The following is a 17,722-nucleotide window of genomic DNA, read 5'->3' on the forward strand; positions in this document are numbered from 1 at the left end:
GTAGCTGCACAAACTATTACAGACACAGACTTTCAATATACTGCACAGCTCAGTGAATTGTTACTTTCCATATTGTTACACGACAAGTGTTAAGTCAAAATGCAAACGTTAGACCCATGCACTGATTTTAGTACTCGGTGAGTTAAATAAGTAGATCAATTCCTTCCTGTTTTTAATCACTAACTGCTTCTCTACCATTTCAAAAACCAATATATTAGTGGTTCAAAGTGATTGACTGACAGACTGACAATATATGAAAACCAATGAAAGAATATTTCATTGGGCTTTAATATCTGGTTAAACACTCAAAGTAAAACCTTTGGAAGTAAAAACTGCCTCAGACTATCTGAACAGCCGTAGCCAGGACACAGATGTCGTCACTGTTTGTAGGCAAGGACAAAGTTATCACATTGTTGTTCCTAATTACCATCATGCTAATCACTGCTATTAATGTAAAAAAAAAAAAAGGCAGGGCAGGCTAGGGGAAATCCATGTTTAATTTCTAACTTGACTACAATCCATTTAGGGAAGTACTATCAGTGAAGATGACAAAACAGATTACTGTTATGATGCAGAAATCTGGATAATAATAATAATAATAATGACAGCATTACACAAATACTCACATACACCCACATAATGAAGTCTGTTCAAGTGTGCAGAGGCAAAAATAACTGAAAACATTTGTGCTTGCATAAGCACACAAAAAATGGAAGACACAATAGCAAGTTTTGGTACTCACATGCTTTGACAGGTTGGCGCTCTTTGAGTCAACATCATACCTACAGAAAGAAGAAAACTATGGTGAGGCTCAAAGCATCAGGAGGGAATAGAGGGTGACAGAAACTCAGCTGGGAACACAACACAGTGAGTGCATCAGTGGTGGGCCAAGCAATTTGTCACCAACGATTTCACTGAGGGTATTTCCCTTCAAAGCGTCACATGTTCAAAATAATCCTCCATTAAAATTACAGTACATGACCGGTAAATGGTCTAACTGGCAGTCATGCAAATGATGACCCTCGTTTTTTTTTCATTTATACATACAAATTGTAATATAGAATACAAAAGTAGAAAGGAGCCAGTACTCACACATGCAGTATCAATCAGTCTCAGTGTGTTATTTTGATTTTCGGTAGGCTACCATGTCATAGTTTGTGTACTTGAACGTTAATTGAAAATCCAAGTTCAGCTCTTGAAGAAGTACAATATTTTCAGGAATGATAAAATGTCTAGAAATGGCCTTTCCGGTGCAAACGCTACTCCAAAGAATGGACAGCAATCAGACGAGGCATTCACTGAGCAGTCTGAGGACATTTTACAGCTCAGGTCATTTCACCCACTAGTATAAATGGATTGCCCTTTTGCTGGGTAATATTTTCAGGGGGGCAGTGAGGAGCCGTTTAGTTTGTTTATAAGAGTGTTCAGGACAATGTTCATCCCAGCATGTGTAAGTGTGTGCATGGAATGGAATTTGTAATGGTTAAATATAATCATAGGATATTGTGTGGTGGCACAAGAGGACATTTAAGAGATCATTGAGGTAAGGAAGGTTCATACAAAATTACACTTTAAGAACTAAAGTAAATTCAATGACAATCCCAGAAATAGCTTTTGAGATTTTTCACTGTGAATTGGAAATTTTAACATCATGTAGGATCGTGGCGGCACGGTGGGTAACGCTGTTGCCTCACAGCAAGCGGGTTCCCTGTCCAGTCCCTTTGTGTGTAGAGTTTGTATGTTCTCCTCGTGTCTGTGTAGTGATTTTCTGTATATGTGTGGCCCTGCAATGTGCTGGCGATGCATCCCGGGTGTACCCCGCCTCCTGCCCATAGCCAGCTAAGTTAGGCTCCTGTGTAATCCGATTATCTATAAGCAGCTGAAGACAATAACAATCAAATACAATTACGATCATTTCGTCTTTAGTAAGATGAAGGAATTAATGAAATTGTCCGTCGCATGAATGGTTGTTTGTCTTTTGTGTGGCCTTGCAATGAGCTGGCATCTCATCTAGGGTGTACCCCATACTTGGCCTCTAAGCCAGCTCAGATAGTCTCCTGCTCACCTGTTACCCGCATTGTGGATAAGCGGCTGAAGATGCGAAAACTGCAAGGTAAGATTTATTATCTCAGGACTATTAATGCTAGTTATTTAACCATCATACAGGACAAAGTTCTTAGTGTCACCTTTTGCATGCTTTCATACTGTAAAAGAAATCACTGGAGGCAGTGTTGGTGTTAGGAATATATGTTAAATTACAAGTGTTGCAATTCATATTCGGGCAAAAAGCCATTATCTGCAGTCTTTTATTAGGTTCCACACTGACACTATTTCACACACATCCTATCTACATGGGCCTGAGGGAGAAAATATTCTTTCATCTGTCGATATGTCAGACTGTTACCCTCTGCAGGCCAGCAGTACTTCTATCTATGGCTGTTAAATATGAGATGAGCAGCAAGCTGTACCTGCACTCATTTGCAAAAACAAAAACACATTTACAGAAAAAGTACCTACAGGTTTTAGGGATGGACAAACTTAACTGAGAACCGCCATATATTTATTGCTACCATTAAAAAATACTTGAATAAATCTCTTACATGTTTTTTTACATTTACGCTTCAAGAGAAAGTCAAATAAATGTGCTGAGTAGAAACAAAGGGTTAAATGCTTCTCTGTCCCTGAAGGAAATCTGTTCATTCCTATATCATACCCACCATCCCCCGAAATGCTGGTTGTTATGGTTACCATCTCTAAACTGGACACACAGCCACAAACTCATCGCGCACAAGAACACGTCATTGTCACCATGGCCACACACAGTATGTGCGTGCATTCACCAATTTTGTTTTGGTCTTGGAGTCCATGTGGTCCTGCAACACATTCCCCATGAGATGACAATAAGAGACTCTGTTGTGCACAAGAACCAGATAAATACCAAAACACTAAGGGGTGGTACCACTACTGCAAGAGAAGGCATACAATCTTCCACCGATACATGGCTCCAAACAGGCAACTGCTGAAAATGAGCCAAACTTCACAAATTCATCGATGATCTAATGCTATTTTACACATTTCAGATTAGAGCTACACAAGTGGCACTAGGGTGGATCACTACTGTACATCTGCCATCAAAGCATAGAGCAGGAGTGAACTGTATATTAGGATGCATTTAATTCAAGTTTGGATAAGCATAATTTCAGTACAATATGGTGTGCAACTAGACCATAACCAGTGCCAATACTCGGATACAGAAAACCCTGGACACATAGATGGACGTGCCTCCATCTACACAAAATATTCTGTATCTACTTTGGTGGTTTAGTTGTGCCCCATAAGGACAAAAATCACAGTGATGGTTGTAAACAATGAAATAAAAAAAAAATTCATCTTCAATCACAGCATTGGCTTTACATAAATACACTCATTCAACTTCTGATAAAATACCATACATCACATGAGATGTAGTCTCCTCAGGGTTCCTGATGACGGTCAAATTGACATGATCTCATTATGTCAAATAGTTATATGTGTATAAGTGCACTCATGATGTTATTTGAATCATCAGAGTAAAACTTGCAAAACATCTCTTGAAAAATTTCCAAAACCCATAACCGGAAGAACATGCATTTAAATGCCAAGTAATTGATGGATCACAGCCTACTACTGGGAGTTATTTCCTATAAACAAAGCATTACACTTACTGGAAAATTCCATTGAACTTCCTTACTGACTCACCCCTACTCTCCCTCCAACAGGACGGTCAGATATCCAATGTGGAAAATTACTGCAAACCGTCATGTGACAAAGCATTCAATGCATGAGTCCATTATTTAAACACACACACACACACACACACAGTCTAAAAATGACTTATCTAGCGGTGACTTTTGCCACCTCCCCCAAGTTCTACTGAAGGCCTGCAGTTAAGGAACTAATAATGCGAAAAAATAGCCTTTTAGAAAACGTCTCTTACTGTTGGCGAATCAAACACTGTTTTACCATACCATAACATAATATTATTAGTATGATAATACCAAAGCACAAGAGTAGACATAACTTACAAGTCAAATCGGAGGTTCTGTCGCTCTTCAAAGAAGTAGTCCAAAATGAATTTCCGCACAAAATCTGGGTTTAGTGTGTTGTCAATCACCTCAGTTCTGCCAAACTAGACATTGAGAGAAATGAAAGATAATGAATAAAACAAATCAAAGACAAGATACAAATACTGTCTGAACTGCAACAATTAACTCAACAAATTTCTGCTTTGGGAAATGCTGAACCAGAAAACTTGACCCGACTCCTCCTTATTTATGAAGATATTCATGATGATGGGAAAAATTCTTGTCAGTCTGATATATTTACTGGTCACCAGAGCTCAAAAATCTTACTCTAATTATAGATTTTACAGTATTTTGAAAAGGTGCAATGACTGTCGAGAGTAAGTAATTACCGGGTTTTTTCCTGAGCAGCTCCATCAGCCCACAGCTTTAGACTAATCAATGCAAAGCAGCTGAAGTATCAAGTCAATGGGGGTCAAGCAAGCCCCCGGTTTGGCATTTAACTTAGCTTATTAATAATGCATGCGGATGATGGGCTACTAAGAATTGCAGGTGAATGACTGCAACTGATTGGGGCTTTGATTGGGCATTTGCCCCTTCATTTACATTTATTAATATTTATTACAGTGTAACACAAGAGATCGCAGCGGAGTCCAGTGTGAGTACACACATGCTGAGTTGTAAGTGCTGGTTTTGCCTACTGGAGTAAAATAAGTTTATTTTTTATTATTATATTAGATATTGTGGTAATGAACAGTTGATCAAATTAACCAAACTTTATATTACACACTTTTTATTATCTCACGATTTTTATCTTAATTGTCAAAATCAAAAGCATTAAATATTATGATGTCTATTTTGAGCGTCATAGCATTATGATTTTAGAAGAAACACTCAAAGATCCAGAGAACACAAGAAGTGAGAGTGACTAAAGAGTTCATGTCCTGTCAAGGTAGAAGACAATGCTTTAGAAAACCCAGGCTATCAGTTTACCTTCAAAATGTCCAAACATAATACAGCAGTCATGGAGCATACACAGCCAATCTTTCTTTTAAATAGTGTAATTGACCTCCAGGAAGTAGTCCATACCAGAACTAATGTCATCATCACTTCATTTTTAGGAAAAGGTAGTATCCTTGGATTTGCCACTCTCCCCAGGTGTCTGGTCCTTATTAACCTCCTTGTGTGATAAGACTGAGGTGAGTGGATGACCGTACGAAAGCCATAATTGTTAATTTTATCAGACAGGGTTGACTTTTTCATTACAAAAAACAGAAATACTACTAAAGTTAATAAATTTATACTTCTTAATCAGTCTGAGAGTGGACCTGGCATGGACCCAAAAGCTTCCACTCTGAATCTCTTCATCTATCTCTACTTGATACTCTCCAAATGGAGACGAAGTATTATTTTATAAGAGACACTCACCTCTCTCCACTCTTTGTTGCCCATGGCTTGTGTGTAGAGAACACAAACTGTGAAGAACAAAAGAGACATCAAAGATCATTAACCTTCAAATGCTATACCCCATTCTAATACCATTTATAATTACTGTACTATGCTTTTATTTTTAAATTTTGTTCACAAATTTCACATATGGTTTACATCCCTTCCATCAGACAGTGAAAGATTCAACTTAAGGCTATTATCCAATTTCCTGAAACAAGACAGTTTACTAAAAGGCAAATTACTGAGGTCACTCTTCACACACGTGTTTTTCTGGAAGCCTTTGACGAAATAAAATAAGAGAAAGTAAGGATACAATTTGCATGTGCACACTTGCATTGGATATATATATTAGAGGTCTATGAAACAAATGTGATATGTTGGGAAAACAACCATAAAAAGTTAAATGTGGGATTCTCAGCCTTAGTTAGTGAAGTGAAAAGCTTTACTCCCACCCCCCATTTTTAACAGAAAGCCTTATTTTAAATGTACAGCTCCAAGTACTTGTAAATTTCCTTTTTTTACTGTCCCTCTTGGTCTTTCTAGAGCCCTGTCAAGCAGCTTCACATCAGGATGCCGAAAACACTGTGCTCAGCATAATCAAGTGCTACTCAGCACAAGAGCATGCCAAAAGTACAGATAAAGCTTCAACTCCTTCCACCTCCTCCACCTCCTCCTCATCATCATCATGCTAATCACTGTCATCCTCATCATGAGGTTGATCATCACAAACATCATCATCCGCATCATCAGTTAATCTCTGCTATGGTAAATGTGCTGACATCCTAAGTTTTGCAAAGACAGTATCTGAACGTGTATTGGCGTGTTACAGATAACCTGAAATCATTCTAATTCCAACTTGAAACACAAAGCTCAAGACAGACTAGACAGGTGAGACCTCCTCTAGGTGTGACAACCATCATCACCTCTGAGTGAGGTTTACTGGATGCTTTCAGATGTCTTGATAGGAATACATTTCTATCTGTGCTTAGCTTGCAGATTGTCCCGGACAAGATGCTAGAGTCTTCAGTGGAAGTCCTTGAATGCATCACAGTCAACTCTGGTAATGTCTAGTAGCTGAGCATTTGGAGGATCTGGGGGGTTTAATGTCCTTTCATTTGCACACACCAAAGGAACACAGACAGAGAAGGAGGTTTCTACCAAAGGCACAGGAAACAGAAAATTGCCTCTTGGTCTGCCTGTCACACACACACGCACGCACACACACACACACACACACACACAGACAAACTAGAAAGGTAGGGAACCATTAAGCATCCCTATAGTGGTTGAATACTTATACAATGCCTGCATTTAACATCATAAACTTTCCAAAAGTTTCTTAAAGTTTTCAAATTTGCAGTTCCAGGTAGATTCCAGGTCAAAAAGTCTCATTTACAGTATTATTGTGAGTATTTGTGTTTGCAGTTGTGAAGAGAAGAGAATCGCCAGCCTTCTGTGAATCTATAGGGAAAAGCTTCTTAGCTCGCTGTGTGCATTAGTCAGACCTGCCCCCAGACACGCTCACACTTTTAGAGAAAATAAAACACTTACACCCATGAGGAGTGACTCAGCTACATACCGCAAAAGAAAAGAACTTTCTTCTGTCCCTAATTGATTTCTCACACCTTTGCACTCGATTTCTTCACCTTATATTCTAAATGTTACCTCCACCAACAGAGTTGTTTGTTTTCTTTGTTTGTCCGTCTGAAAGACATTTCAAAAAGTTGTAATACATGATTTCTGAGACCTGGCGAGCGACAAGCCTATGGCCAAGGATAGGTTTATTAGAGCCTGAGGGAGACTCAAGCTCTAGTAAAAAAAATCAAGAAAAATCAGGCCTATTCAGTCAACTAATATTTTAGAAAATGAATAATTTAGCGAGGATCTGTAACCAGGAGCCCCAAACAGACAATACAAAAAAATGATAGCAAGGACAGCTGACCCAGTTCCCCAGTTTGCTATTTCTACTTTAATTCTAATCATATTAATTATTCAAAAAACAACTGCATTGGTGGAGGTATGCACACTCTGAAACCTTTCTAGTTTGGCACTGACCATTTTTTGTGCCTCAGTTTTCCTCCCTCTTCCATTTTTTCCTCACCTTGTCTCAATCTCTCTAGTTATTACTTATTTAATATATTTATTTTCCACTAATGTTGGACAAACAGAAGGGTGGTGAACCTTACTTGGGTCTGATTTGGAGAAGGTGTCCATGTCCAACAGGTTTCTGTGGAGACACAAAAGGCAAAGTGGTTAGAAATACAATTCTCTCGAGAAGAGAAAAAAGTCTAAGTCTCACGCATGTGACGCTATTGCTGTTAAGAAACTATTCATGTAGAGTATTCATTCTGTTGGCCATGAATCTGCCCACTACAAGAACACTGTCTCAACAGGCTTATTTTTAGGTTAATGGTAAGCTATGAGCCTAAACTTAAAAAGACATGAAACAGTTAACTTTCTGTGCTGGCCACGATGATGAAGATGAAGATGATGAAGTTGGCCTACTTAGGCTTCAGGACCCTTAATAAGGTTAGATTACACAAACACGGCAAGACGATTAAGCTTCATGCTCATCAAATATCAAACAAATTGAACAGTTTGTTCTGATGTGAGACGTCATGTGGACTTTTCTGCTTCCCTGTCAACACATCATTTGCAGCCTTTCATCCGTCTGTTATCCACATCTCTTTGAACTTCTGAACAGGGACACAATGTACTTATGTGCATGGATCAACATCGAAAACTGAAGACCATTCAGGTCAGGATGAAAGTTAGAGCCAGCAATGTAGACTATAGACTACCTGTAACAAAACTCTGTCACAACCTGCCTGTTATTTCATTTTTATTTAACTATTGACAGTGTTGTCCCCCTGAGCCAAATGATGTATTGGGTCTCCTGGGGAATTGGTGCTCAGATTTAAGTAGGAACCAATGATGGATGAGGTTTCTGCCCGAAAATATGAACAGTTTTTTGACAGCTGAACACAGAACCCTGAATGTTTTGCCATTTGTCATGTCATTCTATTGTTCAGGTTAACTGAGAAACTTCAGAATAAAACAGGATAATGAAGCATAAGGTGTCGTGTCAGACTTTTGATTACAAAGACCTGCATCAGCGCATCACTCACGTAAGTGTGGTGGAATACCTCAGTGGAATAAATCTTGGCATAGCCTGTACACCCCCAAGGATTAAAGTAATTCAGCAGAGCTAGAGATGTAAAAGTTCCATTATGTACTACATTATGTACTGTATTTTATTGCATTATGTGCTGGGTTTTTTTGGCCTGTAACTGTTTATATTAAGTTGTGGGCTATTCCCACAATTTACCCCAACACCCCACCACACCCCACTCCACCCCCAAAATCACACCCTGCTTACACTGAGTCCAAATCAGTGAGTATGCATTCACTGGCCATCTTTCTCTCCTCCTCTTCCTCCTCTGTCAACTTTCAGCAAACAGTCAGAAGCACCTTGGTGCATTTGTGAGAAAATTAAATCACATTTTTCTTATCCTCAACATTCACACAGCAAACAAGTAATGTTTCACCATATTTCTATAAACTGTGTACTGAAATACATTTTCAGGGATGAATGTCTGCAAATTGTTCACACTAGTAGCCAGTTCATTTCAGGGAAGCCAATGGTAGGAATATAAAAAATAAGCCTTTCATAATGAAGGACACATTCTTGACGAGGATCGACTTGCTTTTTAACACAATTTTTCTCTATAAAAAAAACAAGTAACGCATTTTGACCTGCCCCTCAAAGAACCATAATTGACAACTGTACAGCAATAATTCAAGTGAGAAAAAAAAATATGGTTAGCATACATAAGATTATTTTTCTCACATGGTCAAGGATCATTTGGTTCATCAGCTTAAGTATTGATCAATCATCTCTCTCAGCAAACCTCTGGGTTTCATCTCATTTAACATTAAAGTAAAATTGAGAAAAATTAGGGTTCCTCAAGAGGAGGAAATTGGAAGACTATTAAAAATTAAAGGAAACGTTGGTAGTAATTCTGATTTCTGAATAATTACCATACATGAAATATAATGGTGATGACTTTGGCGCCAAATGGTTTAGAGAGAAGTTAATTCCTTAATTCCTCTACTCTTAATATGTAAGGGTAGAGGACTTACACTACACTCTCGATTCCATATCTTTTTACTGGTGTAATGAATTTTAATGTTTCTGGGTGTAGAAAAGAAGTTGAAATTTGTGCCCGTTAAGCTTTCATTTATGGATTTCGGCTTAGGTTAAATGATTCAGGTGAGTTACATGGGTGAGTATCTGCCAAAATTCTAAAGATACATGTGATTTACAGCAAGCCAATCATTACCTTTAAGTGGTTCGGCTGTGAGAATTCCCATGATGCCAAAAATCCTTTTAGCCAATTTCTTGTCAAAATGGAACGAGAAGAGGTGAATGGAATTAGGGCACCACTTTCAACATCTAACACCACTATGAATAAACCTGGACATCAAAGGATCAATTTTCATTCATTTTCTGGATTTCCACTTCAGAGAATGATGTGAGTCATGGCTCTCTTTCCCTTTTTTATCCATCACTGTTTTCATCCAGCAGCAGGCAGAGGAAAGCTAAAAGCTGTAATCCAAGTCAGAGAGAGGTCTGTATATATGTGTTGTTGGTCATTTTAGCGGCTAGTTTCCCAAATCAATCATTTTATGATGGTAGTGATTGATACATCTTTTGGGTTTAGGCATTTTGGTCAAATAAAAGACAATCTATAAAAGAGTTCCTGCTGGAAAACAAATATAGCTTATTGGCCATTAGGACAACTACAGTAGTTGAAAGCAAAGCAACAGATGAATTTTCTTTAAAAATACTGATTTCTCCAAAATATTTTCCAGAGGTTTTCAACTCTGACATGATCTCTTGCTTTCTCTTCCTCACAAAGCCCCACCTTTAGTGGCTCTATAGGATCTCTCTCTCTATCTGCTGCACGTCAAGGGAGCAGATATTGACAGTAATCACAATCTAACACTCCTCAATGCAACCCCCCGCCCCCCGGTGTTTCTCTCTGTCTTTCCACAGGCACTCATTCACCTATACAGCTTTTATGACTAATAACAATAAAGAAAAGAAGAACAGAGACAATGTCAGGTGAAAAGTCGAGGATTACGACACGTGAGACATATTTTTACCCAGAAGCATCAACATATTTATGTTTCACTAACTACGGTTCACTCTAAATGACTAAAATCACAGACAGATTTAGGTACCTGAAAGCATGTTAAATGCATTACCCATGTTCATTCGGGAAGCATGGTAATGTAGCCGCAGAAGAAGAAGATTAGGGAAGCTTGGCATTGGACAAGCACTCGTCTCTACAAAGAAGCATCAAGAACTGATTCTAATTACATCCTGCGAAGAGGCGATCTATTGTAATTGTCAGTGTTTGTGTGTTCGACTGTCCACCAAATATCTCCACAACTGTTGCAGATAGAAAGATGAAAGAAAAAGCACATTACTCAGGTGGCAAAAGGGCATGAAAATAAGATGATGACCTTGACCTTGAGAAACTAGGTCAAGGTCAAATTTTCACCTTTATACCTTTGTAGGTACACATCTCTGAAACCTGATTAGACATAATCACAAAACAACAAAAACATTTTCAGGAAGCCAGAGGCACAAAAATGTGATGATTACCTTTGGAAAACTAGGACAATGTCATACTCGATAGTACAATACAGAATTCATTGCTGCGACCATCATGAAAGTAGGTCAGGGTAAATTTTGAATTCAGGGGTGTTTTTCCCCCTTTTTAAACATGATTTTTCTATTTCCCTTTTTTTATCCTAGATCTTTATAGAGCCTGAATCAAAAACCACCAAAAACTGAACCAAAAACCAGAATCAGAATTAGAACCAATGCCCAACCCACCAGATCTTCTGGTTCCTTGCCCATATATAGAGAAAATCCACTACTGGTCTTCTCTATATATGGACTTTTTAAATCTTTTTATCACTCAACATTTTTGTTTCTCAGTTCTTCAGTGATGCTCAAAAGTTCTGACATCATGATCGATCTTGAAGATGCCCACAATCTATCTTTCAGGCAAACTGAACTGGGGCTGTTGCATTTAATGGCCTCTTACAGTACAAAAACACCAACAAATAGCCTACTATGTTGATTGCACATCACGTAGCTCTTCCTAAGGTGACTGAGCTATTCATATTTAACAGTTAAGTTAAAAAATAAGATAAAATTTATGCAATAAGACTTTTGACAAAGCTTATTTCCTATCTGTTAAAACCGTTCACGATGCTGTCACACACCGGGTCTCCTCCCAGCGGGCAGCCAGCATCAGTTCAGTTTACCATCCTGGTCATGTCTGTGATGGCTGTCAATCACAGTGACAAGAAGTGAAATATGACACCAAATGGACGGAAACACACACATGAGCTTGAGACACACCTCTGTGCATTTGCTCGATGGGGACCTGATAACAGCAGAGTGGGGATAGTAACCATAGCAACTGCTGGCAGTCATTTGGGGCCACTTGACTTGACTGACAGTTGTGCTTGCTTTTCCATCTGACTTGACAAGCAAGGGTTGTCATCTGTGCTGTGGTATTTGTGACACTCACCTTTCCACTACTTTCCTGAGTTTCTCCTTCCTAGCCACTCTACCTTTCCCTCCTTTCTGTTCTTCAATCCCATTTTCTTTTAATTTCCTCTTTCCCTCCTCTCCTCTTTATCCAACTCACTCTTTCCATTTCCCTCCATTACTCCTATTTTTAAATCAACAAAAGCATCCTATACTCCATCACAAATGTACTACAGAAATCAAAGACAAAACAATTACTTTACAGAAAGAAATATGTCAGGTGACAGAGTTGTTGAAGAGGAGAAGCTTTGTTTGGTTGTTTTAATCTATTTTCACATATGAACTCCGTTGGCCTTTTATTTATGGAGCACACAGCACAACATCATCTGTGTCCAAGGTACTAGCTCTATTACCCCACGAGGTTTAGGCGATGGGTAGGTTACCGAAAAATTCATTTAAAGTCTTAATTTTGCTTCTTACATGTGAGTGCGTCTGTGATGTCACCCAAAAGGGGGAAGCAATATACACTACAGGCAAGCAGAGAAGAGCACAAAGCCACTACGCTGCATGTAGCATCATCGTCCAGTCACTTGCTGTGAATTGCCTGATAATTCTCTCTGCACACATGGCTCCATGTTGGGAAGCCTTAAACCAGTTGATTCATTTGCGTTCTAACATAAAGCCAATCCTGTCATTGTCCGAAAAAGGTGGTATGGACTCTATCTGGAGTCCAGGTTTAGCAACAAGTAGAGAGAAAGACATAAACGGTGCTTTTTTGTATTGTTACAATGGCCTCCGCTGCTGCAGCAGATAACATTTATTACAGTTGCTAAGCTCTCATTTAATGAAGGAAGACGAAATGCTTTCATATCTACTTTCGACATCCAAATTATTACCTGTCATCATTTCAGGGTTTTTCCTCAATAGCTCTCACACTGTCAATAACTTCAAATTCAAAGGGCGTATAATGAAACTTTTTTATTTTGTGAATGTATTTTGGATGTACTCTGTATTGTTTGATCTGGAGGTGTTCCTTCAGGAAGGTTATTTATATGCTCTTTGTTCATTTTCATTCGTTCTTATTTATTTCTCTTTAGTTAATGCACACATTCAATTACATACGTTACATTTAACAGTTGTGCTGAAATGCAATTTTGAAATATTTGACTCATTTCCCCAAACTACTGTTCACAACAACTAAAGAAAAAAAATCTACGAGTGAAGTGGGATAATTGTTGGTGTTACAGATTCTACTGGATCGTTTTATTTCCACAGAGTAGTGAATACCAACAATTTTTAACTTATTAGTCCTCATTTACTGACAAATATGACATTTACATCATGAGACTTTCTCATTTAAATCAGGCCATGTCCTACCATGCTGCATCCACACATGCCATGTGTAGATGCATATTTCCCTTTGGTTTAGTTTGGTATATTTTGAGCCATCAGATGATTTTTAAATGTTTTCCATCCAGCCACATATTTTTTCAAACACGAATGAATGAATGGTTCTGGTCTGGCATTTCTCAAGCATTCAGCCGCTCCACCTCCAGCTGTTTCCTGTCCTGAGGTTTCTGCACTGATATGCTCTGTGCTCTGTTTACCATATTTCTTCTGCTTCACCCTTGCTCCTTCTATTCTACTCCACCAAAGATTTTCATACAACTTCAACGATTCTCTGCTCATTTCATCACATTATTCTGCTATACCTCTAAGTCCTCTCATTTGTTCTCCTGCCTCCTCTTACTTCCTTTTCTCAAGGGGAAAGGGGTTTTCTCAGTGAGAGCCAAGAGCACTCAGTCTTGTTCTGCCTTCTGTATGACATCTGTCTCACCTCACTCTCCCTCTCTTTTTATCCCTGTGTCTCTTCTCTCTCGCTCAGTGTGACCGTGACCCGAATTAGCTTTGTGGAGACTACACCACCTCACTGAACTAGATATGGTTACACACATGCAGATACAGGCGGAGAGCAACCAGTGTATGCTCGAATGATTTTCCAGTTCAGCTCACCCGGATGCCCACCATCAGATCTCTCAATCACACACAGACAAGAGAATGTAAGCCCATCCATGCCTCATGATAAGTGTAGGTTCAGTAATGCAGATCAACCAAAGCGGGATAAATACACTCGATCAGCTAGATAAAGAACCCACACACAGAAACACCGGCAAATACAATGTTGGGTGGAAAGCAGAGAGGCTATTTTTGATGTGGTGACTAATTTGAAATTAGAGTCTATGTGTGAGTGTAAACACCAGAAAAAGAAAGAAGAAAGAACGACACTCTGAGAAAGATGCAGTTCACTCTTTATACAATTTAATGGAATACTTCAGCGCATGAATGTCTGGTTGTAATTCAGAAGCAGGTCTACAAATAAATGGTTATAATTTCCTTACATTTATTGTGTTGCTGTTGGTACTGGAATTAGTGTGTCTATTTGTGTTTGAAAATGTTGGTCTCTGTTTTTGTTCAGGAACCATTACATTGCTGAAGATGTAACTTTAAACCTCCACAGTGTGAATTTAATTTCAGTTCAAGGATTAATAAAATACCAGCTGCACAAGAAGAATCCAACTACCTCTTTTTAAGTCCTCTAACTTACAGTCCATTTAAGACTTCCCCTTCTTCTCTCGACTATTCAGGTACTAGTTAGGAATGATCAATGATCTACACTTGCTTTTAAATTCCTCCCAAAGGTTAATAATTTCTCAGGAGACAAAGAAAAGGCAGTTCTGAAAAACTCATTTTGTCCTCACTACAGACCGGTAAATCCATGACGCCACAACAAGAAGACAGAAGCTACATGTTGCGTAGAGTAGAGATGATGCTGAGGGGGTCGGGCAGTACAAGCAAACCTGTCGCCTTACTCTCATTAAATGTTAATGCTAAAATTCTGTTTAATGGAGCTTTAAGTGCTTGTTATGCTGGTCTAACACACCTTATGCATTATGCAAAGCCTGTAAGGATCAGATCATAGATTAGTACAGGTTGAGTGATGGTTTCAGAAAGGAAAGCACTGTGATGATTTCCTCACTTAGTTGTTAAGACAATATTCGTGAAGTATAGAAAAATATTTGATTGAATTTGTGTTTTTGCATGTTGACATTTTTTCATATCATGGGCTCCAGTGTTTTTTTTTTTGTCACTGAATTGTAAACATTTATGAATAATGTTCCACTTCCTCTTTGCTTTACCTTCTCAGTATCACACGTACCACTGCATTGAGTGTGCCCTTAGCAACAGACCTGGAACGTTCTTGGAAACATGTAGCATGAGAGGAGAAAACTGAGCATGCTCACACGTTCTCAACAGATCACTGAGCACGGTGCTACAGGTACCTGCAGCGTTTGTTTTCTCTTATTTCTTTTTCACTGATGTTTTCTTCATCACGCCTTTCCTGATTTACCGATCCATCCAATCTGCTAGTGATGAAGCATGTTTGGGCAATCCTCTCTCACACACACTAAAGGAGGCCTCAGCAGCTTGGATTCTTCCTCTGCTCCTCCAAGAGAGCTGCCCTAATTCTTCTTGACAAGGGCTGGGAGAGCCAAGAGAACATCGCAGCGCGTGCACACCGACATACACACATACACACACACACACACAAACACACAAACACACACACACTGAATTATATACACACATGACCCTCCATTCACACAAAGCTATGCAGCGAAATACACATCCACCATGGAAAACACACGTCAACACATGCTGTGCTCATGGCATTTTACCTTTTTTACCTCCATCACTGCTTTCAGTGCGGTTAAGTCCAGCTCATCTATAGGTCCATCAACACGTTACAGGTCGCGTTGAGCTTGTGGGACTCTAGCTATTCATTACAGACAGAAGTCTAAGCTAAACTGTTTACAGAACAGAGAGTCAGGAGAAATATGTTTGTAATCTTAAACTTCCATGTCAGTGTTAGTAGATAGTAAATGGAACTTTTTATTTCAACCATTATTTTACCAGGTAAGATCAGAGCAACTTGTTATTTACAATAATGATCTGGCAACACTTATAAAGCATCCGACGCAGATTGGCAGACAGCGAGTGTGTAACAAAATTGTGCTGTTTTGTTTTGAAAAGAAAAAGGAAGGGAGGAATTTGTGCAATGTTTTGAACAGGATGCCAAGTGTGTGTTTTTGAATGTCAGAGAAATAAAGGGACGAAGCGTCTGCTCCAGGCCAACAGGCTTCGACATGAAAATGTGGGGAAACAGACGGAGGAGGAGGAGGAAGGATCGCCAGAGGAATTCCAACAGCCTCTGTGCTATGTGACTGGGATGGAGATGACTTCATTAGGCCAGCCACTTTTCTACATCCTTCTGTCTCTGTCTGCCAGTCAATTGGCCTGTGAAGGTGATTTACTACATGTCAAATAATATTACCTTTCAAATAGTCTAAAATTTGAATTACAGTGACAATCTGAGACCTTCTGGGAAACAGTTCAGGACAATACAGAAATAGCCTATTTCTATCTCCAAATCACATGCAAGTCGTAAAGGGAGTGAAAATAAAACGTGACCACGTTTACTTGTGTATGCCACACTGGTACTGAAAATGTCATCAGCTCTGACTGATGGGAGGCAGAGCTGCACAAATATCTCAGGATGTGCATGTATGAGTGTGTAGATGATTTTAAACGTGTGCATATACAGTGTCTGTTATGAACGTGACTGCATGTGTCAACCTGCATGCAGTCCTTCAGCTGAATTGCTCCCTGAGGCTTTCTGTTGTACATCTAAGTTGTTATTGATGGATTCATTTGCTATTAAGACCTGGGCAAATTCTCAGACAGCCCATTGACCAGAGGTCTTAATGTCCGTTTGACCCTGAGGTCAACAGGTCTCATCGTCCATTCATTCCAGGAATATTCTAAAAATACCCTGTCATGTCTTTATGACTCATGTACAAAAACATTTTCACAATAAAGCATCAAATCTTTTGTTGAGATTTTGAAGAAACCGATTAAACGTGTTTGCTCTAGTGGAGCTCTGTTGGTGAGAGCTGCTTTATAGAAGCTCTTAAGAGGCTGAAGGTCTCTCTTTCTTTGAGTCATGCACTCTTCATATTCAGCAGAGTAATTAGAATGAAGGATGAAACAAATTGGTGGCATTACCCATGGTGGTGTGTTTTTCTGAAGTATTTACATTTTATTTATTTTTGTTTGTTGTCATCTTTAATAATTCCAAAATTAACAATGGACAGAGTATTCTTTTATAGTTTCAAGTTCTTCTGGCTGAAATCTAAGGCAGCTCAGTGTTTACCGTCTTGTCAAAAGTTCCACTCAGCCATCCTCTTCAAAGACTATCATTGATTAGACAGGGCAGCACAGGGACAGTTCATGGTCACAAGCATTGGGGAAATCATTCATCAATTTAACTGACATGAGCAAGTTTATGTTGATTAAATGTTTCAATGAATGCGATTTGTGCGTGCGTGCGAGTGTGTGTGTCCTTGAGTCCATGCTTGCATGTTCAAATAACATCACTGCTATCTAACCTTGAGAGTAAGGTACAAGTGTAAACCTATTACTCCTCCACTTAATTCTTTTCCTTGTAGAAGTAGAGAGATGCGCAGGTTTGTGTGTGTGTAGTAGTAGAGAGATGCGCAGGTTTGTGTGTGTGTGTGTG

The 17,722-nt window shown here is 39.0% G+C and overlaps 1 protein-coding gene across 1 annotated transcript in view; it reads right to left on the bottom strand.

Annotated features, from left to right (window-relative positions):
* Positions 1-17,722, bottom strand: part of LOC137589134 (copine-8) — a 72,757-nt gene that overhangs the window by 46,322 nt on the left and 8,713 nt on the right. Inside the window, exons 2-5 of the mRNA XM_068306645.1 lie at positions 7,697-7,737; positions 5,490-5,536; positions 4,065-4,168; positions 743-782 (exon numbers count right to left, since the gene is read on the bottom strand). Coding sequence (XP_068162746.1) covers positions 743-782; positions 4,065-4,168; positions 5,490-5,536; positions 7,697-7,737 — 232 coding nt within the window. The remainder of the gene's footprint in view (positions 1-742; positions 783-4,064; positions 4,169-5,489; positions 5,537-7,696; positions 7,738-17,722) is intronic.

Source organism: Antennarius striatus, chromosome 22 (genome assembly GCF_040054535.1).
Source record: "Antennarius striatus isolate MH-2024 chromosome 22, ASM4005453v1, whole genome shotgun sequence".
Taxonomy (NCBI): domain Eukaryota; kingdom Metazoa; phylum Chordata; class Actinopteri; order Lophiiformes; family Antennariidae; genus Antennarius; species Antennarius striatus.